General features: G+C 40.3%; 1 protein-coding gene across 1 annotated transcript in view; it reads right to left on the bottom strand.

The window, feature by feature from the left end:
• Positions 1-24,459, bottom strand: part of slc18a2 (solute carrier family 18 member 2) — a 131,231-nt gene that overhangs the window by 54,303 nt on the left and 52,469 nt on the right. The window contains exons 4-5 of the mRNA XM_030441746.1: positions 14,747-14,805; positions 14,313-14,396 (exon numbers count right to left, since the gene is read on the bottom strand). Of these exons, the coding sequence (XP_030297606.1) occupies positions 14,313-14,396; positions 14,747-14,805 (143 nt within the window). The remainder of the gene's footprint in view (positions 1-14,312; positions 14,397-14,746; positions 14,806-24,459) is intronic.

Raw genomic sequence — 24,459 nt, 5'->3', positions numbered from 1 at the left:
AGTAAGAACTATTTTGATCCAGAGAACTGTTTTTGGAAGAAAGAGTTCTTCAGGGATTGTTGAAAGCATGGGTATAAGATCCTGTGTAACCAGGGACATACTTCCTGATAACACTTACCAATAACGGTGCAAAATATAATTCCTTGTGACTACTAATACAAATACTTTTCATATCCATTTTTTTTTGTTTTTTTGTTTTATTAAAGCAAGCTCATTTCCTCCAGATCATGTTGATCAAACTGTTACATAATTGCCCATCTTGGGATTTAAACACCTGCCACCTAGTCTAAAGTCACTGGCAGTAGTGACTGAGCTAACCAGCTAGCTACATTGAGTTATCAGGTCCACCATACTAGTCTATTACCTTACACTTTCTGATCAGACATACAAATAATGGCAGTCCTATAACTGAAATGTTCTGTTACCAATTTATTTTCACAACCATTAATTATAAGAAAGCAAGATCTTCATCAGCAAATCTTGTTGACCCAGGCAAAGATTAGGTGTGACTGGGATTTTAACCCCCACCCTGCAAATCTAAAGTCTGTACCAATACCCACTGAGCTATCCAGCAGAATGTGTAGATCAGGGATCTGACTCGCCACACTCACTCACACAGCCTGGTTGACAGCTCCTTCATGTCAGTGGTCAGACAGAGTGAGCTGATCATGTGTCTGTTTAGCTCTGTCTGTACAATGTGTGATTTCTGCTTTTAGGTCACCGGTTCAATTCCTATGTTGACAGATATCGTACCTTGGCAAAGCCCCAATGGCAGTCTCAAAATTTGTGTGCGGAATTGCAGTTGTGCATTTGAAGGATGAAAGCACCAGTGTTATAAATGAAACCTGCAATCTTTAGGGTCCGGGCAGCTAAGCTGCCAGGACACTATCGTAGGAATTCTTCTACTTTCTTCTTCTTCTTCTTCTTCTTCTTCCGAGATCATACTTCCCATGGTTGAAAACTCACCAAACTTTACAGAAATGTCCGACCCCATGCCAGATTTACTCAACTCCACGGACATGGAGGACCATTTTTGAAATCTGCCTACAATGCTTATTGTGCGGGGGGCACAATAAGCATTTAAATTTAAAAACTTGACCTGACTTCACTTCCAGACAATTAGCTCAGTTGGCTAGGAGCTGGTTCTTGGTGCCAGACGATGTGAGTTCAAGCCTGAGCATGGGTGATAATGGTAATACATCAAAATACCAGATAGTCTTTGTGAAACAAATGTACAAAATTTTAGAGTTATGGTAGATGATGTTTGACAAAAACATATCAGAATTTTACCTCAATAACAGATTTTTCTTTTTTACAGTGGTTTCAAATCTGCCTGTGCGACAGTGAATGGGTTACTCAATTTGTGAAGCCACAGTTGAGCTGCCACAAAGACAATGGTCTTTGGTTCCAGAAATTGTGGGTTCAACCCTCAACTGGTGCAAAATGAACATTATAATGTCAACTATCTTGCCTTCCTATTCTCCTGTTTGTTGCTCAGAATTGCCTAAATTTGCCAAAAATAGCCCGGACACGACCCATCGCTGCGCAGCATCTATAATTGTGTTTATTTTTTAAAAGTTTAGTTACACTACTCCCTTCTTCAGGAGGAAATGACACACAGCAAATAACTAGCAGGGGGAATTGAACCCTGGGTCCCTGCAGCAAGGATATAACCCCTCTTACTGGGTCATTTGAGTGAGCTATACGACTCACTGGACAAAGGCTTTTGAAAGTTTGTTACAAATCAGGTGATCTAGGGATACATTTTTAAGTTGTGAGTTCAAGGCCTGGTTGATGCAGAGTGACCTTGTTAATGCCTACTGAGGTGATGTGTGGATTAGTGACAGACAATTTGAAAAATATTAAACACTTATTTTACAGAGAATCTTACTCATGTATTTGTCTCCTCCTCATACTTTTCCATGATCGGCCTCATCCCATGGCTGCTGTACCCTGCTGACTGGCTTAGTCAAGTTGTGAAGCTGCACATAAGTTCAGTGATAGAGGAAGGTCTTTGATGTCAGAGGCCAAGCCTTAACTGATGCAAAAATTACACTGTAATGCTGACTTTCGGGCTAACCCATCAGGGTTTGTTGATGCCGGGAATTGAACCTTGATCTCCTAGGGGAAAGGGCGAGGTTTAGTGGAAGGTTTAGGGATTGGGAGCTGGCCCCATGGTGGCTGTCATGTGTGAGTTAAGAGCTGGTTGCCCCATGGATTGCACCATATGGTCTGGTCTTCCCCCTCTACAAACCAGGTGTGACATACCAATAGTGATTACTGTGAACAGAACTGAACAAAGAAGAACAGAAGACAGAGAGAACAGAAGAAACTTCAGTGAATCAAGGTGAGCTAAACATAATATCTTATTTCAGCATGCTTGACCCTAGCTGAGGACTTTTATGGTGAAAGGTGGACTAAGCATTTGTTTCTTGTTATGTTTTGTTCATTTGCTTGTTTGTTTGTTTTCTTGTAGAAATGACTTACACAGCTTGGACGAAAGCTGAAGTGTGCCATTGGCTTGAAAAAGAGGGATGTGCCGAGAACTGCAACACATTTTTTGGTGGGATATAATGAATAATCAATGTCAACGTTGTCCACTTAAAACCAGAACACAAAAGAGATACCTGAAACATCTAGAAGTATATCATCAAAGTGAACCTAACTTTGTTGTTGAATGCGGCCAAAATGGATGCTCCAGTACTTATACAAAAATATCCTCCTTTTGAAAACACATAAACCGGAAGCACATAACTACAATCCAAGAGGAAAACTCTGAAGTTCAGAGAAACATTGAAGATCATTTTGAAGAAGAGCCCGACATAGAAACTTCTCCCTCTGTTTTAGAGAAACTAGCAGAAGTGAAAACAAAACTGACCCTAACACCATAGTGGTAGCAGGAAGATAACACAAGATGAAGGTTAAAGAGAGGATGATTCTTCCATATTATATAAGTTTTTAAAAACTATCATGTACACCTCATCTTAATGGTTACCTCTTACTATATTGCTTGTGTCATTTTTCTTGAATGCATATAGGCTCAGGAGGGCGAAGAATGTAGAGAGGATGAAAGGAGCATTGAAGCTCATATCAATGATATGTCTACAGAGATGCTTAAGGTACACCCAGATGTGAAATCTTTAAAGGAGAGAATGAGACGAACCCGTGCATACCGAAAGACCTTCATGGCAACTGCCAAGGCTGAGGAAATCACCGAAAAGTTTCCCGCACTGAAGCTTCCTAAAATAGTTGGTATCTTCAAGCATTGAATTGACCATATTTAATTTGATGTGTATTATTTCATTTATGATCATTAAGTATTTTGAGATGACACTTTTTATGCCCCCTTACAGCTTCTGTGGGAGATGAAGGAGCAATTCCTTGTAGAAGCTGATCGCAGAATGGTCACAGAGCTGGATCGAATGGCAACAAAGATTGTTCAAAGAGCATCCATGTGTGACCTAAAGGACTGTTGCCAGAGGGCAATCAATGACTGCCTAGATGATTCAGTAAGACGAGGTATCTAGGCCTATATGTGTATCTATAGGAGCCACAATCTGTATTTCTGAAAACAAAAAATATTACAGAATAATTTTATTTCCTCAGGAATCATTAGGGATGCAGCAATTGCACTGCTACCTTCCATTTTCAGAGAGGACTCATCCTTTCTATACACTCTACAGGAGGTAAATACTGTATTTAAGGTCAAAATTTTGGAATTAGCATTATCCATATTATGGCAACATTGTGTCATTTTGCTGTTTTCACAGCAGGTTTTATTTACTGATATGTATCTGTTTTTATTGCATAGGAGCCAAACGTGCCTACTCCAGCAATCATGCTCCATAACACACAAGAGGGGAACCCTTTGCAGGCACAAAGGATAACCCTATACCTGGATGGTATACAGGTTTTGACTGAGGACAGCAGCATGGACATATCATATGCTATGAGTGCATTAATGTCACTCTATTTTGTTTTTGCTGTCCAGTACCCAAAAGAACTGAGAAAAACTCTTATTTTCATTGAAAAATTTATGTTGGGGATCAAGGACCACAGTGTTGTACCCATTTCAGTGAAGAGACTATACAACTGTGTGGGAAGTGGGGAGTAGTGAGTAGATGTGTTGCAGCATGGGATTTCATGCTTTATGTTCTTGTTAATGGTTCCAATTCCTGCTGCTGCCCTTTATGTTAGTACATATTGATAAAAAATATCCCTTATTTAATACATATTTTGGACCAATACATTTTGTTTGATGTTGGCATACTGACGTCTCTAGATTTCCATTATTGTTACAATACGTAACATTTTGAGTACTTGTTACATAAGACTGAAAAGTATTTCAACATTATTTAAATCAATGTGAGAACTTTGTGGGGATCCTTCACTTTCGCATGATTCTGTTACACTGTCACAATTATTACGTACAGTATGTACTCTGATTCCTTTCATTGGACCATGCAATATTTTATTGTTTGTAGATAGCTTACAATAAGGCACAGTAAATGCAGTAAGTGCACCTTGGATTGATGGAACTAAAACTCTTTTTTGTCTCCCCTTTCTGCCATGTCACCATTGCTGGAGATTACACAAATTCACCTACTGAGGACAGCATGATGTGTTTGGCCTGTCATGTTGCTGATTCCACTGGACCTATGTTAACTTTTGACCTGTTCTCCCCTGGGACCTACACAGCCTCTCCTGTTCTGTTGGACTATCTTTAAATAAATGTTTTTCTCATAAAATTTTTTTGAATGTTTGTTCAATGTCAACATGATAAATGACCATATTATAATATGAACTAAACTGATCTGTAGAATACAATATAGTTCTTTATAGAACCCTCAGAAGACAAGACGGTTATAGGTGAAAACCTTTGAAAAGGGATGTTTTTAGAACCCCCTGTGTGAGTTCTAGATGAAACCCTTGAAACATGAAAGGGTTCTTGTGGAACTCCCTGTGAGGGTTCTAGATGAAACCCTTGACAAACGAAAGGGTTCTTAGTGGAACTCCTTGACAAACGAAAGGGTTCTTGTGGAACTCCCTGTGAGGGTTCTAGATGAAACCCTTGACAAACGAAAGGGTTCTTAGTGGAACTCCTTGTGTGGGTTCTAGATGAAACCCTTGAAATACGAAAGGGTTCTTAGTGGAACTCCCTGTGTGGGTTCTAGACGTAACCCTTGAAAAACGAAAGGGTTCTTAGTGGAACTCCCTCTGCAGGTTCTAGATGAAACCCTTGAATAACGAAAGGGTTCTTAGTGGAAATCCCTGCGTGGGTTCTTTGTAGAACCTCTACTGAGGGGTTCTGGGTGGAACTCCCTGTGTGGGTTCTAGATGAAACCCTTGGAAAACGAAAGGGTTCTTGGTGGAACCCCCAGTATGGGTTCTTTGTAGAACCTCTAATGGGGAGTTCTGGGTGGAACCTTACACACACAGTTCTAGGTGTAACCCTTTATGTTGGGTTCCACCTGGAACCCTCCAAAAGGGTTCCAGGTGGAACCTTTATAAAAGGTTCTACCTGGAGCCAAAAAGGGTTCTCCTATGAGGACAAGCTGAAGAACCTTATATGGTTCTACTTAGCACTTTTATTTCTAAGAGTGCAGTGATGTTTTGGGTGGTTTCAATCAACCGCTGTAGAGCCCTACTGTCCTGGGCTTTGATTGATTATTCATGCCAGTTTATGATGTTTTCAGTCAGGATGCTTTTTATTTCTCCTCTGTAAAGGTAGAGCCTTTTCTGTGCTTTTTAAACCAGGGTGGTGATGTATGAAGACCCAGAGAGGTTCTCAGTGATGGTAATTTCAAGGAACATTTATTAACCTCACATGCTCCACCTCAGCTCCTCTAGTGTAGACAGGAGTCTGTGTCTTTGCCTTCTTTATTCTAAAATCAACAAACAGCTTCCGCTGGTTTTGCTGATATTGACAGTAGAATGTTCTGTGTGCACCACTCTTGAAGACTGTTGATTTCTTCCTGATATGAGCTGTGATGAATGAATTAGGCATTGTCTGCATACTTCATAATAGAGTCCTCTTGATGTTTAGGAGTACAGTCATGGGTGTACAGTGTGAACAGGAGGGTGCTGAGCACACAGCCCTCGGGGGGCTCCAGTGTTGAGCACTAACAGAGAGGAGGTGCGACTGCCAGTCTGTAGTCTCTGGGGTCTGCTTGTGAGGAAGTCCAATATCCAGTTGCAGAATGTTGTACTGAAGCCTAGTGTTTAGTTTTCCAATCAGCTTCATAGTAAAGGGCAGTAGATTTGGCATACTCTGTGGATCTGTCGGTTCTGAAAGCAAACTGGTGAGAGTCCAGGCTGGCAGGGATGTTGTCTTTGATGTAAGGGAGAACCAGTTTCTTAATGCGCTTCATCAAGATGGGGGTGAGAGCCACAGGGCTGTAGTCATTAAGACTAGACACAGCAGACTTTTAAGGTACAGGGACAATGATGGCTGTCTTGTGGTGGAAGGGAACAGACTCCAGTGAGAGTGAGATGTTAAATATATACATACATATATATATATATATATATATATATATATATATATAGTATGTTGAAAATGTCAGTATTTACATCAGCCAACTGTTGGGCATGTCACTAGTCTCATTTGCAACTTTCTATCAGACGTTTTTGATTAGAAGCGACTACATTAGTAAGACAATGGTTTACTGTACCACAGTCCTAGCGAGATCCAGATTTTTTGTGGGTTTGATCTTCAGCTCAGGTACACCACCATTCACCTCTCTGAAACCACAATGCTGCACAGCAGTAAGCTACATTATCATTTCCACTGAAAATAACTTGCCGCCAGAATTGCTCTCATTGAGGTGCTGCATAAGGAATTTCAAGCACTGCCCCATAGCCGGGAATTCAGTCAAGTACAAATCGACAATCTCACAGAGGACAAACAAATCACCACATCAACACACTCACCACCCAGTGCACCTCTGTTCCCACTGATTACAAAACCATGAAACAAACCATGCTGGGACAATCTAGTTTCAACATTGCGCTGACTGAATAAACCACAGATGATCCGGAAAACTTAGTCAAGTATTACATGGTCAAAAAACTCAAAATACTAACCAAGAACATCAACAATATCACATTTCACAGAGTACATGTTTACAACTGAAAACCAACAACACTCATCCACAGCCAATCACTTCAAACAAAAAGAACAGGTTCAACGTCAGGGCAGGCAGCTTGGAGGAGCGAACTTCAGACTTAATTATCAATACACTAAAGAAATCATGCAACAACTCAAACAACTACATCCAATCTGAAAACAACGTTGATCAAAAAGTAAAAAAAAACAAAAATCTCTCTGGACAAATTATACATAGATAGACATAGACAGACGAATTTTCATCGCCATCGCGATATGAACATGTGCAATAAACACAGCACAAAAGACTGCCTGACTAGCTATGAATAAGAAAAATCATTGTGTTTATTATTATATTTAGCCTATCAGACAGAGCCTCGGATACAAAGGCCAGTTAGATGAAGCCCCAGCTTGCCGTTAGCTACCCTGACAAAATGAATTGGCATCAGTTTGGCAGTGGTTGCCAGACTATGATGGCAGAGGGAGGAGAGAAAAGCTATGAAAATGTGGTCGACGAAGACCTTTTGGTAAAGAGAAACAGCACTTCTGCTATGTGGACTTATTTTGGATTCAGGAGGGATGAAGTGTTAGGAACACAGGTACTGTGTTCAACATGCCGAGCAGTTGTTGCGACTTCTAGAGGAAATACAACCAACCTCCATCACCACCTGATATAGAACCATAAAGACCTTCACGAACAATTCAAAGCTAACGTTAGCCATCATTAACTGTATAGTTAAAGGGACAGTGTGTAATATATCAAGTATTTAGCGCCATCTAGCTGTGAGGTTCTCCATTGCAACACTCCTTTGCTCACCCCTCCCGTTCTGAAGACGTTGGAGACGTTCCGGAAGCTACGGTGGCCCTGACGGACAAGAAACTCATTTTCAAAATATGGACTCTTTCCCAACAGCGTGGAGTATTTGTACTGATTCAAGTAATGAGGTAACCCTTCTCCTATGGCGTGGCATAAGTGTGGTCTTCCATTTATAAAACAAAAATCGCAGGCTTTCAAATTTTCCGGGGCAGTGACGAGCGCTTTTGCTGAGCTCCCTCTCAGTCAAGCTGGCTCTGAGCAAAAATGCGTTTAGCCTTACTACGTAGTACCACGTAGTGCTTTGTGTCCCTCTCGGCAGTCCATAGTTTTTTTAAAACCAGAAAGACATGGTGGCCTCCATAGAGCTTGCCCGTGCTATGTATATTCAGATAAGTAATTCTTCACTCAGGAGGATAAGTCAGATTGTTGGCAGAGGTAATTGTACACCAATGAGGACTTACTTATGAACGAAGACATTGATTTGAGTTAATAAATTACTTAAATCGTTACACACTGTCCCTTTAATAATATGCAAACTTCAATATTTGTTTATTTATCGCAAGTTATGTTGTCATCGCAATATTGAACAGTGTTATCGCACATCGCAGATTTTCCTAATATCGTGCAGGCCTACCCCTGGCTCTTCTAACCCCCTGCCCCCCATTCCCTTCCATCATTCTCTCAATCTTTCACATTATCTATACGCGCGCACACACACACACACACACACACACACACACACACACACGAGGGGTATCTATTCTAATAAACATTAAAACCTAATTTGTGCACAACTCCACTGTCACAGACCCTAAAGGACATTTTCACTAACACACAAGGATTTTTTCATTCAATGGTTTATTCATCACTACAACAAGCATGCATTGGATGCAGAAAAAGCCTTCAACCGAGTGAACTAGTCATTGTGGGTATAGCCACAGGCTTAAGTGCTCCCCTGACGTGCTGCTGTCCCTTCTCCTTCCTCTCTGAATTAGTGGGCATGGTCTCAGCCCGCTGGTTTAGGGTTCTGATAACCCCCAACCTGTGCTCCAGTGGGGGGTGATAGTCGAGTATTGTTCTCTGTGTGTAGGTTTTCTGTTCACCTCAATGTTGAGGCTTCTGTCTTCTTCAATGTGTACTGCACAGTCCAAGAAGGGCAGCCTGTCTCCTCTGACATCTTCCCATGTGAACCTGATGTTATTGTCCACAGCCTTTATATGTTCTGTGAAGGCTTCAACTTCCCCTGTTCTGGTTGTGACCAAGTGTCGTCCACATACCTGAACCAGTGGCTAGGAGCAGTTCCTGTGAAGGTAATCAAGGCACTGCTCTCAACATCCTCCATTTAGAAGTTGGCCACTATTCGGGACACTGGTGAGCCCATGGCACAGCTTTGCTTCTGTCTGTAGAAACCTTCAATGAGCTGGAAGTAGGTGGTAGTCAGACAGAGTTCCAGTAATGCCTGTTGTTATCTGGGGTGAAGTTGGATCTGCTGGACAAAGTGCAGTCCTGTAGCAGGTGCTTCTTCACCATCCTAACAGCTTCTTGAGTGGGAATACATGTAAAGAGTGATGTGACATCATAAGGAACCTTTGTTTCATCTGGGTCCGGTGTTATCTCTCTCTCCTTGCTGGCAAAATCCTGTGAGTTTTTGATGTGGTGTTGATTGTTACCATCACAAGAGCTAGGATACTGGCTAAATGCTGCGATAAGTTATGGTGTAGCTGTAGGATCTCGCCTTAGTAGCCCATTCACTGTGCCCTTTCAGTGCGGGAATCGTGCGATTCTCTGCATCATCGCCTGTGTGAAAGTTTCAGAGGGGGGAACAGTTCCGCTGCAGCTCTGATTTGACTCTAGAGAATATCAGATCCACAGCAGAGGCGAGACGACATGTGACATGACTGTGTGAATGGAAAAGCCGGATGCGCAGATCAGGGGTGTGTCGTTCTGATGGTGTTCACTGTCTGATAACTAAACCTTCATTTATCAAATAAAGGAGAAATGTCCCACACTTCAACCCACAAAGCCACACTACAGGACCAAACAACAGTAATATTGTAACTGGTAGTGTATTTGGTTGTTGTAGTTACTGTCTTGAAAAATTACAGCGACTTTCAGCCCTAAGCTCCCCAGAAAACAGCATCCCTCCCTGCGAATGAGAAAGTCAGACAGCGTCCTCTGTTTACTGATGTCGATAATGTCATTTTGTAATTTAGTACAATTAATTTGACACTTTCCACAAGGCATGGTGGGTCAGGATATCTCAGTCTCCCATACACTTCACTCGATGTGTTGAGCTGCTCTGGTTTCATCACATGTGCCGATTCCGTCCTCAAGATTAAATCTTCCACCATACATATGTGTGGCTGTTGAGTAGGGGTAGAGCTAGTGTCTTGTTATCGGAAGGTCACTGATTTGATTCCCTTGGTCAGCATGTTGAAGCGTCCATGGGCAAGACACTGAACCTCAAACTGCTCCTGATGTGCTGATCAGCACCTTGCATGTCAGCCACCACCATCAGTGTATGAACGTATGTATGAATTACTGTAAGTTGATTTGGACAAAAGGGTCAAATAAATGCCATAAATGTAAATACATGTCTACATCAGTGGAATAAACTTCCCTGTGAAACTGTCCTCACCATGTCCAGCTAAACCCACAGATGAGCATGTTAATCAAAGTCTTGAGGATGCTCTAGTTATTGAATCTACACTAATCTACAGACAATTTTTCTGAATTTGAGTGATCTATTATTGGATAATAAAGTCCTATGATCCATCTTTCGATATACAATGCCTTTTCTCGTGGAAGCAAATGAGGCTTTGAAATTAACACCCCCTATGGGTCAAATGTGTGTAGATTTGACTTTTGGCCAGTAAATCTGCAAATACTACCCACCACTGACAGCAAATGTGTGTACCAAAACAGCTTCCTCTGCCCTCTGTCTATGTCAGAGTTTCACACACAGACACAGCAGAGAAACAGGAACATCATGGTCTATAATTGAATGGCCCCGGAGGATGGTGAAAGAGGAAAATTTCTATCTTTACTTATATTTCTTAGATGAAATATATGGGCCTAAATCTGTCTTTATCATTTCATTGATCTTTGACTATGCAATCTTTATAATTAGATACTAGAATCATTAAATCCAATAAATTTTTCCATAGGCAGATTTTAACCATTAATCAAATCATTTAATTGAATTCTTAAAGCAAAACTCTTGCCAAAATGCAGCCTAGTCTTTTTTTGTGAATGCATATAAGTTAAACCTTCATGTAAAAGCATAACTATGATCAAAGAGGCACTTTTAAGATTTACCAGAGTTTCTTTTTCGGGCAAGCTAATTTTCAATGGGAGTGCTTTAAGGAGAGTTAAGGTGGAACGCTACTGTCTTCCAGCAACAACTATCCACGCGAATCTTACGTGACTTTTCCGGCTTTTGATTTTAGTATTGTTTCTTATATGAGGCTCCTTTTTCAACTTTAAGGTCAATATTGTTTTTCGCTAATGACAAAACAATGAATAATCCGTGCATTTATATGGAACTAAGCTTTAGGAGCGGTCCACCTTAACTCTCCTCCATGTTACCTCACATCCGGAGATTGAAACTTCTCGGCTGCCAGGACAACAGCGAGCAGAGGAAACATCTGCTAACGTGAGCTGTCTTTTTAGTAAACTCTGTGTACACAAACAATGTTCTCAATGCTCAAGTTCATGTGTAGAGACCCTGGTGATACTACGAGCAAAGTTTTTCTTAGTGTTTATAAAATAGCGAAATTACGAAAACGAAACTACGGTAAAACGAAAACGTGCCTCTTTCGTAATTACCCTTTTACACGAAGGTTTGACTCATATACGTTCACAAAAAAAAACCTAGGTTGCATTTTGGCAAGAGTTTTGCATCTATCTATAAATACACAGAACCTCTGTCTGTCTGTCTGTGTGTGTGTGTGTGTATGTATGTGTTCCTCAAATATCTCTGCGGATCAGGATCAGACTGACCTGAGAGTTTCAACATGGCTGCTGCGTGGTTCAAGGGTGTGATATTTCGCATTTGTTTGGACTGCAATGATACCGGTAATAAATTATTTCATAAATGCTTTACAAATTCCACGAGCATTGTCCACCGGAGCCACTACAGTCACGTGCGCACCAGAGCCAATCACTGCACACCGTGGCCACGCGCGCACCAGAGCCAATCACTGCAGAGCCCACCGCGACCCCCCCATCTTAAGAAACAAGCAGATTTATACCTGCAGCGGCGCGAGCTGGACCGAGATTTTGCCGGCGGTTCGGTCCCGTTCTGTTCTGTTCTGTGCATCTAAACTGACTGTTGTGGATTATTGAGATTAAACGATTCCGAACCGAGTCTGTTTGGGTCTGAGGAGATCCGGAGACGCGCGGACAACAAAGTGGAATCGGAATATGTGGATGTTCGTGTGTAGCTAGCCGCTAGCTAGCAGCTAGCCCACTAGCTGTGAGCTACACGGCCCACCTCCCGAGGCGACGGACCGGAAGCATCGGCACGTCCAAAACCGGACTTAGGGTAAATAATGTCCGACACGCTTTTTTGCGAACATTGCCGTCACGTTTGCTTTGTGTCTGGTGCAGAAAGAAACGGTAAAAACAGGCTTTTGTCACAAAAGTGTCCAAGCAGCAAGTTTGGTTGTTGAGGAACAGGAAGTTGTGGGAGGGACCTAGGTGGATGATTGACATGCAACGACGGTCGGTGTGTGTGAGAGTTGAGAGATTTGTGACATTTAGCGTGTTTGGAGTGTGTAGTTAGTGTGCTATGTAGTGTTTGGTGTAGTGTGTTTAGTGAGTAGTGGAGTCGTTTTTTTGTTTAACGAGTCAGAATAATGACGAGAAGCTGAATGTGGAGCAGGCAGTGCAGCTCTTCATTCAGCTGGAAGGAGCACAGGCAGACCTGAGCATTGCCTGCATTTAAATGTAAATAGTTACATATAACTTTGTAAATTTTTTAAATGTATGCACACATTTAGATAAACAACAATTTATATTTGCATCATAAGTAAAAAAAAATTTTAAAAATGGATTGTTAAACATATTTGTGGTTAAAAAAATCTAGCTTTTTCTACTCGGATTTCATGTTTTTTTTTGTGATTTTAGGTCCATGGTGTCATTATTTTCAGCACAACCTCCCATGTGTGACTGTACAGTTATTTTTTTTATTTTGACATACTGTATTAACACAAAGTAAATAGCTTTTAAGATGAAATATAATGGCAAAATCAAAAATAGTCAAAAACAGCCAATTATACCCTGGAATATCAGATTTCACAACAAGCCTAAATATCCCTGACGTCCCACCTTCAAACACAGCCTCATTTGGCCATCCATGAAAAAGCTCCTTAACCTCCCACTTTATTATAGGAATACACTTTTCTTACGGGCACTGCACTAGTTAATATAAGCTTAAATATGTTTTATAATGGGTTATATATGGGTTAACCAGGTTAGAGGGTTCCTGACATGATAGAGTGGTGTAGATTGTAGTCCTGAAAAAAACGATCTCAAATTCTGTTTTGAATTGGTTTTCAGTTAAATGTGAGAAATAAGGTGTGTAGTTGCCTCAGGCTGAAGATATTTACATGTTTTGTTCTCAAACATAAAACCCACCATTAAATGTCCCACAGTTTAATTATAAAGCTCATAGGCTTTTTGTTGAGGGAACCAGGGCAATGCTATTCTGAATAGCCCACAAAAAGACATCATCTCACACCACTCTTTATTTACAGCATTTTGTAACTGAGATATCCCTTGCTAAGTCAATATTGAATTAATTGTTATGGGAAATCAATTCTATCTGTCTATTTGAATAATCAAGGTATCATAATAAAAGGAACACTAATATTTGTTCAGATGTGTAATACGTATAAATGTCAAGTAAATGACGATGGCAAACAGCATTAATTATTATTATTTATTTGTAATTACCATTTGAGAATGAATTTCTGTGAAGAATGATGCAGCACCAAATCTCCAGCAAACCATTGTAAAACATGTGAACATTACCTCTGCCAGCTGTTATGCTAATAAAATAAATCAGTATACCACAGTATAGCAACATTTAAGTCCTGTGTGAAGAGGAATGAGAAACACTGTGCATGTAGTTCTTTTCTTTAATACTTTTGTGCCATCATAGAAAGTGACTTACCTCCCTCCTGGGACCCCTATACTCTTCACCTTACATTTTAGGTACAAATAACTCATAATGCAGCACAAATCTAAGTTTAGAGGTGAATCTGTAAAACAAGATCTAATACTCATTTAGCTTCAGATGTATTCAGATAAACTGAATAGTGGATGGTTGAATAGACTGACTGGATATGAGCATTGTATCACAACAGGGAGAAGGAGGCTTACCAGCCACGGATGAGCAGGAGGATCCTACACCTTGAAGTGATCTGGCCACAAACAGCAGAGCGTAGCTTGATGAGAAGGCGAACACTTCAGGAAAGTGAGCACAACAGAAATATAGAAAAAAGAGACATCAGGCATGATGCAAGCATTACGATTTTGTGATTATTAAGACAATCAATCAATCAATCAAATTTTATTTGTATAGCCCTTTACAATATCCAGACGGTACCCAAAGTGCTTTACATCAAAGCAATAAAATAATACATAAAAACAACACATAAAACACAAGAAAGTGCTACAGTGCTGCAGGAAAACACAAGAAAGTGCTACAGTGCTGCAGGAAAACACAAGAAAGTGCTACTAGTGCTGCAGGGTGTTAAAGGCCCTCTAAAAGTGCATAAAGTAAAAAACAGGCAAGACATGTTGGCTTAACTTACTGATAGTAGAGATGAACATGATACAGAAGCCAGCGAATATGGGAAGCTGGTATCCTATTCTAAAGGGACAAAAAAAGAGGCAGACACAATGCAAACATTATACATTTATACAGTATCATAAAGTTAAAGATGTTCACACAAATATACATGAAAAAATGGCTTGATTCTGTTGAAATTTATTATTTTTCAGCATATTGTCTTTTAAAGCAGTGAATCTTAATAAAAGTTGTAAATTGTGAGCACTGCAGATTATTTAAATGAAAAATTCTTCAGCCAGAGAAGGTGTCACATCGCGGAGAGGGTCGTCCTGTCTTGGGTTTTCTGTCTTGTGAATTTCATGTTTTATTTTGAAATATAACTCTCCTCTCATTTCAGGTCACTTGCCCTTCCTTCTGTGTCACCGGTCTGACGTCTCCCCTAATCCCTGATTGTTCTCACCTGTGCTCCCTCCCCTGATGTGTATATAGTCTGTGTCTTCCCCTGTCTCGTTGCCAGAGTATTTTGTCCTGCGTGTACCACAAGCCCTTGCCACAGCCATTGTTTCCAAGACCAAGAGTGTGTTTGTATTCTCAATTCCTTTGTTTATTCCTCAGAAGAATGATTCCATATTTTGTAACATTTTTCAGCTCAGAGTGAAGCTAGGTTTTGTTTGCTGTTGATTTTCCTCCCTTGGAGTGTTTTTGTTATTTTGTATTTTGGTTTGTTATTTGATTATCCCTCCTCTGGAGCGTTTTCTGTTCTTTGTAATTAGATATATCAGTGTAGAGTAATTTTTTGTAGCCCCTGTATCCCCCCTTTTGGAGCGTTCTTTGTTGCATAAATTTCATAGTTAGTCCTCGTCAGAGTAGACCAGTTTTCTGCCTTTTATTTTCCCCTCCATTCGGAGCGCCTTCTGTTTTGGTTTTTTTGTGTTCTCCTCGCCTTGTCCCCCTTCCCCTTTCCCCTTTTCATGTTTCTGGTTTATGTAGAGTTTAATAGCCATTGTGTTGTCACTCATCTCTCAGGAGAAACTCAGGTTTTCAGAATAAAATCTTGGTTTAACTGTTCTCGCCCTGCTTTTGAGTCCTCCTTCCAGCCTAGGCCTGACAGAAGGGGGATAATGACATGCTTATGCACAAAGTATAAAATCAGTGAAATCCATTGTCAGTTTGAATATATTATTATGGTCACCATGACAGGTATGGAGAATGCCGGAAAAAGATAAGACTGTAGGGTTATGAAATCATTGACTCTTAGCCACATGGCAAAGGTTTGCATACCGCATAGAACACAAGTGTATGTGCATTTGCATGACACTGTTCTAATTTCTGCATTAGAGATTGCTCTGATTAGTTTCACTTGCTCCCTTCCAGGTGTAAGTGTTATTTTTTCGTGCTACATTCTCAGTTTGCCAGGTTATATTAGGGTACATCTCAAGTCACTTATTTGATATTTCCTTGATTCTCCATCATTCTGGTCCACCATCTTACGGGCTGACTCAAAGCTCTTACTTCTGCTCAGAGAAGCGAGGAGCAATCTCTGAGGAGTGATGAGCGAGGATACAGAAGAGCCTTCAAAGAAGTCTTTTTACTGCCCAACCTTATCAGATATTGGTTATTGATTGAATGCTGCCGCTCATCGTACTGATCTCGTTAGTCACAACACCACTAGAAGTGTTTCACTCCCAAGTTCACCATTTGGTTAAAAATCTGTGTTAATTGTTTGTCTGAACAACAAAAGAACCACAAACGGCGTTTTTCATCTGTCTTTTCAATGAAAAAACGCTGACCGGGGAGACACTGTCAGCAAGAAACAATACTAAATAATTTATCGTAATTTCCATTCAGTCACATGGGAGAATGTAAAATCCGGAGTGTCAGGTTAGGCTACATCATAGAAATTCTTCCTAAAATATTTTGGACTAATAAACAATGTTCAGTGTTAGAAAGACACCAGAAACATGTTCTGGGTTATCAAATATCAAATTCACAATCATAATTACACAAATACATAATATAGAGGCCTTCTGCCAGAAGGAATGGTTTCTATGCCTCAGAGTAGTACACAGTACACAGAGTGCAGCTTATTCATATGCAGGTGGTTATTAAATAGTTAACAGGCTACAGAGATAAAACAGTGCTGAGCATCGACGACTGTGTGCCTCTATTAGTATTAGCACAGTGTACATGCACACAGATTCATCAAAAGTCTCTGCGTCTGTTAAATTTGACTGACAACTGATTGTCGCATGCTGGTTCACGTGACACAGGATGTCTTATGTTTCTTAAAACATGTCGATGGGTGGGACTAAGACACAAGGAAAAAATGGAAATGAGGGAAATGTGGATGCAGTTCAAGAGAACTGGGATGTACCCTAGATGTTCACAATTTCATTGTACATGTGCGTACTGACAATAAATGCATATTCTATTCTATTCTATTTTATTCTATTCTACCCTTAGAACCTTTTGTGTCAAGTGCTCTCACACCTTTTTTGTGTTTATTTCTCCCAGAGATTTTGCATGTGTCCCTGGACCTTATGTCACAGTTGGCATAGTTGCATTTGCTCCCTTCTTCCTGCCCTGTCACCAGCCATTATCACCTAATCAGCTAACTCCTCTCAACTGTTCTCTCAGCTGCTCCTCATCACCAATCAGCACAGTATACCTACCCCAGTCTTACAGACACTCATTGCTAGACTGTTCTTCCCCTCATGCAAGACTCTCAAGCACATCCCTCCAGACTGATTTCCTGCTGCCAACCCTGCCTGCTTCTGACCAACCCCTCTTGTCGGTTCCCTGTTAAACTCACCTACTTTCTGGCCCCAACTTTGAGATTTTCACATACTTCTTTGAATACTATTTTGCCTGTGGCTGCCTGGCAAACCCTTTCCACCACAACGATTAAGAGTGATCTTGCTTTATACCTGTTGAATCTGGTCATTAAAACTGCATATGAACTATTCCTGGTTTCCCACATCCTGCAACTGGGTCCGTGCACAGTCCCTTACGTATCTGTTTATAAACTCAATATAGAATATGGCAATATGGCAAAAAAAAAAAAAAATCTCCTTGGATAAACACCACACTAGTCAAGATGGAAAAAAAGAGAATGTCGAAAAACTGAGCGCAGGTGGCGAAAAACAAATCTCCAGGTTCATTTTGACATTCATGAAGAGAGACTTTACATTTTTAATTTAGAATTGAAAAAGTCAAGGCAGTCCTTCTTCTCAGACATTATCACCATGAACAAAAATAATGCTCGTGCCTTGTCTGCTACTGTCAACAAGCTAACAAACCCTCCTGTGCCAGTAGCCTCTGAACATCTGTCTACCAGGGCCTGTAATGAATTTGCATCATTCTTCACTGCCAAAATTCAGAACATTAGACAAGCGGTCAGTGCCAGGTACAGGAGATGTGTTGTCGTTTTGTCTATCTTAAACCAACTCTAATACCATGACACAATTTGATCCAATTAATGACAAAAAACTGAAAGACATACATTATACAGCATTTGAAATTTTCCTTCTGCTGTCTTGATATTTTACCAGAGGGGTTCTTCAAAAAAGTCTCAGACTTTTAGCAGCCACGTTAAGACAGTTACAAAATCAGCCTACTATCACCTTAAGAATATATCCAGGATAAGAGGGCTTATGTCTCGGCAGGATTTGGAGAAACTTGTTCACGCATTTATCTTCAGCAGACTCGACTACTGTAATGGTGTCCTTACAGGACTCCCTAAAAACTCCATCAGACTGATGCAGCTGATTCAGAACGCTGCTGCTCGAGTCCTAACAAGAACCAAAAAAGTAGATCACATCACTCCAGTTCTTAGATCTTTACACTGGCTTCCTGTCTATCAAAGAATAGATTTCAAAGTCCTGTTGTTGGTTTATAAAGCCCTAAATGGTTTCGGGCCAAAATACATTTCTGATCTGCTGCCGCGTTATGAACCATCCAGACCTCTGAGATCGTCAGGTACCGGTCTGCTTTCAGTCCCCAGAGTCAGAAGTAAACATGGAGAAGCAGCTTTCAGTTACTATGCGCCACATATTTGGAACAAACTCCCTGAAAATTGCAGGTCTGCTCCAACTCTCACCTGTTTTAAATCAAGACTTAAACATATCTTTTTGCAACTGCTTTTAACTGAAGCAATTCAAGTCTTTGAACTGCATTGTGACTTTTATTCTACAGTCTTGTTTCTTTTAAAGCTTTTCTATTTTAGCCTACTTGTTTTGATGTTTGTTTCTTAATGTTTTTACTTGTTTTTATGTCTTTTTTAATGCAATTTTTAATGTCTTTTAAATGAAATTTTTGTCTTTTAATTTAGTTTGTATGCGCCTGTAAAGCACTTTGAGTTGCCTTGTGTCTGAATTGTGCTATACAAATAAACTTGCCTTGCCTTGCCATATACTTTAACGCTTTCTCCCTTGGATACGTTTGCGCTGGACTGCTTTCCTGGTTTTTCCCTAAACCTCCTATAAGCCATTTGTTTGCAAAATGACTGAACTGCACCTATGTCTGCATCCTTGTGTTCTCTGGTGTGACAGACGCATTCTTGCCAGTTACAGTTGTTGGCATGACATTTTAACCATCACACTGGGGGAGGATTACATCTTTTGTCATTAAAAAGCTGAAAGCTGCTGTGCACATCAGTGCTGTTGTATTCCCTCGCCTGACATGCTTGACTTGACTTGTATTGTCCCCTGTCAGGAGAGAAGGTGGCTAAGAACCAGTAATGGGACTATGTTCTTTGCCTCAATTACAGCATATCTGAGTGCCCTTCTGAGACAGTAAATACAGGCTTTCTAGTGAGAGCCAGTGATGTTAGAGAGTTTACACTTCTCTCTCCCCTCAACATTTATCACATTCTGTTCTATTATTCTTAAAGTTATGGTTTGTGAAGTTAATTAATCCAATCGTAAAAATTCTGATATATGGTCCAAGAACAACTTTGAGTTGAAGGGAGACTTATTTTTCAAAAATGGAAGAATGCATTTCCAGCAAAGTATGTTCTATCTTTTTAAAGATCTAATTGAGGTAATTTTTCAACATCTATGGTAACATGTATCATGTATAATTTGGTACCTGAGAAATTTTAAATGGTGTCAAAATGGCACATGACTAAAACCCAACACTGGTTTCCTGGAGATTTGGAGCTGCATCATTCCTCATAGATATTCATTCTAAAATGGTAATTAAAAAAAACTTTAATGCTATTTGCCAACTTAATTTACTTGGACCCAGTGATATACATACATACATACATACATATATATATATACATATATATATATACACACATAAATACATACATACATACTGAACAAATACTTCAAGAGTTCCTTTTTATAATACTGTGATTATTCAAATGGATCTTGTAGTTGCAGAGATATACTGTTAATTATCAAGCAAAATAGAGGCTAGTTAACAGGTTAATTTCAGTCCAAGTGATGCTTCTGTTTTACAAATTAATTACTGGTTCTTAGTCACTTCTCGGTTTTTTGTGTTTTTTTTTAACCCACAACCTTAAAATTCAAACTGCACCTACAATGTTTCTGTTACCTGTTGCTTGAAAAACAAGCTGCAGTCTTTATGACTACTGTGTCCTGCTCAGAGGCACAGGAACCATTTCTATGCGCAGAATGCGTATATATACACCAATTTGCCTCTCATTTATAGTCTGATTTCTAAATGATCATTTACAGTTTTCAAGTAGAGCATTAATCAGACGCTTTTGTAATATGGCTGGGGAATTAATGATTTAACAGGAAGGAAAAAAAAGGGCATGTTTCATCGTCTGAGTTGGCTGACTTTATATTCAATGGTGCTGGGACAAACTATTACAGTGTAAGAGATGATTTCTTGTTCATTATTGCAGTTACTTAGATGTAATTTCTCATGCAAGTTACTGCTGGACCCTTCCGTCTGGTGGGTGGGGAAATCCGAGGGCAACATTTAAAATATCTTTTTTTTTGCCACAGTAAGAAAGTAATTTTTGAAAGGCTAAACAAGGTTGTTACAACAAAGATGCTAGCTGTAGAACAGTAAGTTCATAGTATTAAAAATTCCAGAAGCTGAAATGTATGGAAAAAATAGATGTAATAATTTCCTTAAATCCACAACATGTTTTTACCTAATGAAATATTCCGCTTCAATATATATCATAATATAATATCAATGGTTTGCTATGGGATTTCTGCACACAACTGACAGCATGGTCTAACAGTAATCTAACAGCATGAAAAATTACATTTATATAAGTCTATTGTCCCGTTGCTGTTCAATCATCAATTTCCTGGCCGCATTACTTTGACTTCCATGCAGTACTGTTGAAAAACAAAAAGCTGAAGCATAATATCGGTGTCCTCATGATATGACAGATAATCTTTAAATATGCTCTGTTCGTCATCATATTTGTATTTGAAGTATTTGGTTGGAATATTTCACTGGGTGTGGATGGTTACAAGATGCATGAACTATTACGCTCCCGTACACGTCTTCAGCAGAAACGATTGTCACTGCGCTGTATTATTTTCAGATATTCTTATCAGAAATTCCTCACACAGTGGTGAATGATAAAAGAGAGGCAATCAGTTTATAAAAGTGTTCACAAACGTCCTCTGCTTATCTTGAGAGGTGACAGAGACCAAACACATCATTAGCATTACAGGGCATGTCTTTGTTCTTATTCAATACACATCCCAACAGGTCTCCCAGCCCCCACGCTCATCTGGACACTGCAGGGCTGTTGAATCAACTAGAGAAATATGTCCGACATTTTGCCAGTGTCCTTACACAGATGCAAAGAGCTCAGACAGATCTCGAATGCAAGAGTCACACACGCTCTCTAAACTCCAATAACTCAGACAAACTGTCTTAACCTGGCTGTGCTGATAACACATAAAGCAAGAATTTGTTACTACATTAGCCCCATTCACATTGCCCTTTGACTGCAGAGATCCTGTGGCAGTTCTCCACATCCTCTTCTGGGTGAAAGTTGCAGATGTGGCGAGGAGTGAAATTTAGCTGCGCCTCTGATGCGCCTCCGGAGGTAATATCAGTGGTGCAGCAGAGGCGAACCGTGCCTGTGTGAATGGATAACTAAACAGATCCTTCACTCAACAAAATAAAGACACATGTCCCACAAAGCAATGTTACATGACCAAATAACAGTAACATAGTAAGTGGTAGTGTCTTTGGCAACTTATATGAGGAAAAACATGGTGCAGACTTAGAGAATAGTCTGTCATCCTGTCCTACCTAATCTTTGTCACATTTCTGCCCATAAAACAGCATCAGTCCCCGCCAAGTGTTTGTCTCTTTCGAATATTGTGTTGTTGTAGTTACTGTCTTCCCGACCAAAACTTCAGTGAACTTTGCCCCAGAAAACAGCCTCCTTCCCTGCATGTGACAGAGTCAGACAGCGTCCAGTTTATTGATGGAGATTATGTAATTAAGTCATTTAGAGTGAAAAACGTATTTTTGTGTTAACAATTAACATGCACTAACTGTTAAGATTAACAAGAGGACAATGGGAAACACCTTGAAAACACACAGACATGATCATCATGACGTGTACTGCCACACCTCTGTAGGATCTACAGCGCCGGCTTGCTGTATGAATTGACACACTAGTGCGACTTTACTCCGGAGCTGCTTGGTTCTCTGTGAACAAACAAAGGTGGATAATTGGCGAACCTCCGCTGCGGAGATAATGTGGTGGCTCTGTGTGAAAAGGGCTACTGCCTATTCATCCCCTAACATTATATGAGGGACATTTTTTGTGTAGCACTTCGCATCTTGTGAATCTAAAGTCTCCACCATTTTGTTTATATACTATGAAAACAGAGGCTAGCAAATCTCTGATGAAACAGTAAAACAAGTTGGCTGTTGCAGGGTGTCTGTATGGTTCCCACACTCTACAACTGAGCTACCGGGGAGCATCAGCAAGAGACATTTTAATCAGAAGAAAAAGATCTTCATTGACTGATTACATCTGCTTAAACAAACTAAATAAACGCGTTGTCTAAGTTTTCATGACTGAATAAACACAAATGTTCAGGATCGGAGGTATCGTGGTTTATTATAGCCTTAAAAAAGTCACCATTCACTATTGGGTGAACCCTACACTGAAGTCCTATGAATGATCCACCTGTCCTCAGCTCCCATCATTATGCCCCTAGCTGGTACTGCACCTCATACATATACTGTATGTATGGATTTGTGACAAGACAAAACAATTTCAGAAGACTGTAAAGGAGAGACACAGCGGCGTGAACTGGTCTGTCTCAGCATTAGAATGTAATGCACGTAATGCCTTGTAGCGAAATCAGCTGGTTAAGCCTTTTCCAAACTGTCAGCTGGTTGAATTGGCAGTTTGGACAGAGGAAAGAGAAAACCATCTCACATTTTTTGCTGAGAAAGAGCTGAGAAATTTAGCCTAATATTAAACTGACTTCACTGTTTTTCCTCCACTGACATCCACAACCACTCTCCACCTTGCTCTCTTTTATTCTCTCAACCATACACTCTCCAACTTCAACTTTTTTGTTTACATTGATACACTGTCTCATCTTGTCATATTGGTGTGAACTGGCAGGCTTTCAGAACGTTGCAGACCAGCAAATCTTTGGTCTGACCTGGGCTTTGCTGTGAGACTGTCCGGTGCAGTGATTCGCAACTTTAAACAAATGTAGGCAAAGGGCACAAAGTGGGAGGGCGTGGCCCTTTGCTTATTCCTACCCCTCTAACTGCCTCTTAATCAGACCACATCCATCTTTTAACTCAGCCTTCATTTTGATCTCCGCCTCACACAACCACCAAACACTCGGTAAAATACTCCAAACCAGTTCTATGTCAGTTACCGCAGGTGTTTCCAGGACCACATCTTGACATGAGGCTGTGCACGCACGCGCACATGCACACACATACGCATGCACGCACGCACGTACGCACGCATGCACGCATGCATGCAGACAGACTAACAAGGTAATAACATTACCAGCCAGGCTGTTGCGACTGATAACAATACATTTCTTTATTCCTTTATTTGAACATGTGCACAAATGCACATGCTGGTCAGACCAAGATCCTTACAATGTGAGATGTGGGTGCTCAAACCAATTTCGTCCACAGGGGTCGCCAGAATAAACAAACAAACCAATTTTGCTGTCGTACACATTCATACTTTGTACTGTATTATATATTTTGTATACATATTTGTACTGTAAGTCTTTATCTTGAAACTAGCAAGAGACCACGTTTTCATAGACAGTTTCCCTATAAACCTTAATTTGACTATGACATTCAGTTTGCCAGGGGGCTGGATCTTTCCTGGGAAAAACAAAGGAAAAATAATGTCAAATAGGACATTGCGAAACCAAAACAGGAAGTGGCATTGTTTTCCCAGGTTTCCATCCTCGGGTAAAAGTGGAACAACAGGAGTACAGCTGCTTTCAGACCAAATCTGGCGGCAAAGAATGAACTGTTCTGGCATCATGTCCAAGATGCCTATGTACTGTACTGCAGAGGTAAGCAGCCAAGGACAGCTGTCCCTCTAATGTGCAACAGGAACGATAGAAGAAGTCGAGCTGGCCAGGAGGGAGCTACTGCAGAGAAGTTAACAGCCTCTTTAAGTTATTCAGTAAACACAAACACATCTGCGGCAGAGAAAAGAAGCAATGTAAAAAAACTAAACGGGAGTACATTATGTCGAGGCTTTCTAACACTGGA

The sequence above is a fragment of the Sparus aurata genome, chromosome 15, assembly GCF_900880675.1.
Source record: "Sparus aurata chromosome 15, fSpaAur1.1, whole genome shotgun sequence".
Classification (NCBI taxonomy): domain Eukaryota; kingdom Metazoa; phylum Chordata; class Actinopteri; order Spariformes; family Sparidae; genus Sparus; species Sparus aurata.
Note: the sequence above shows the minus strand (reverse complement) of the source record. Positions and strands in the feature narration are given on the sequence as shown.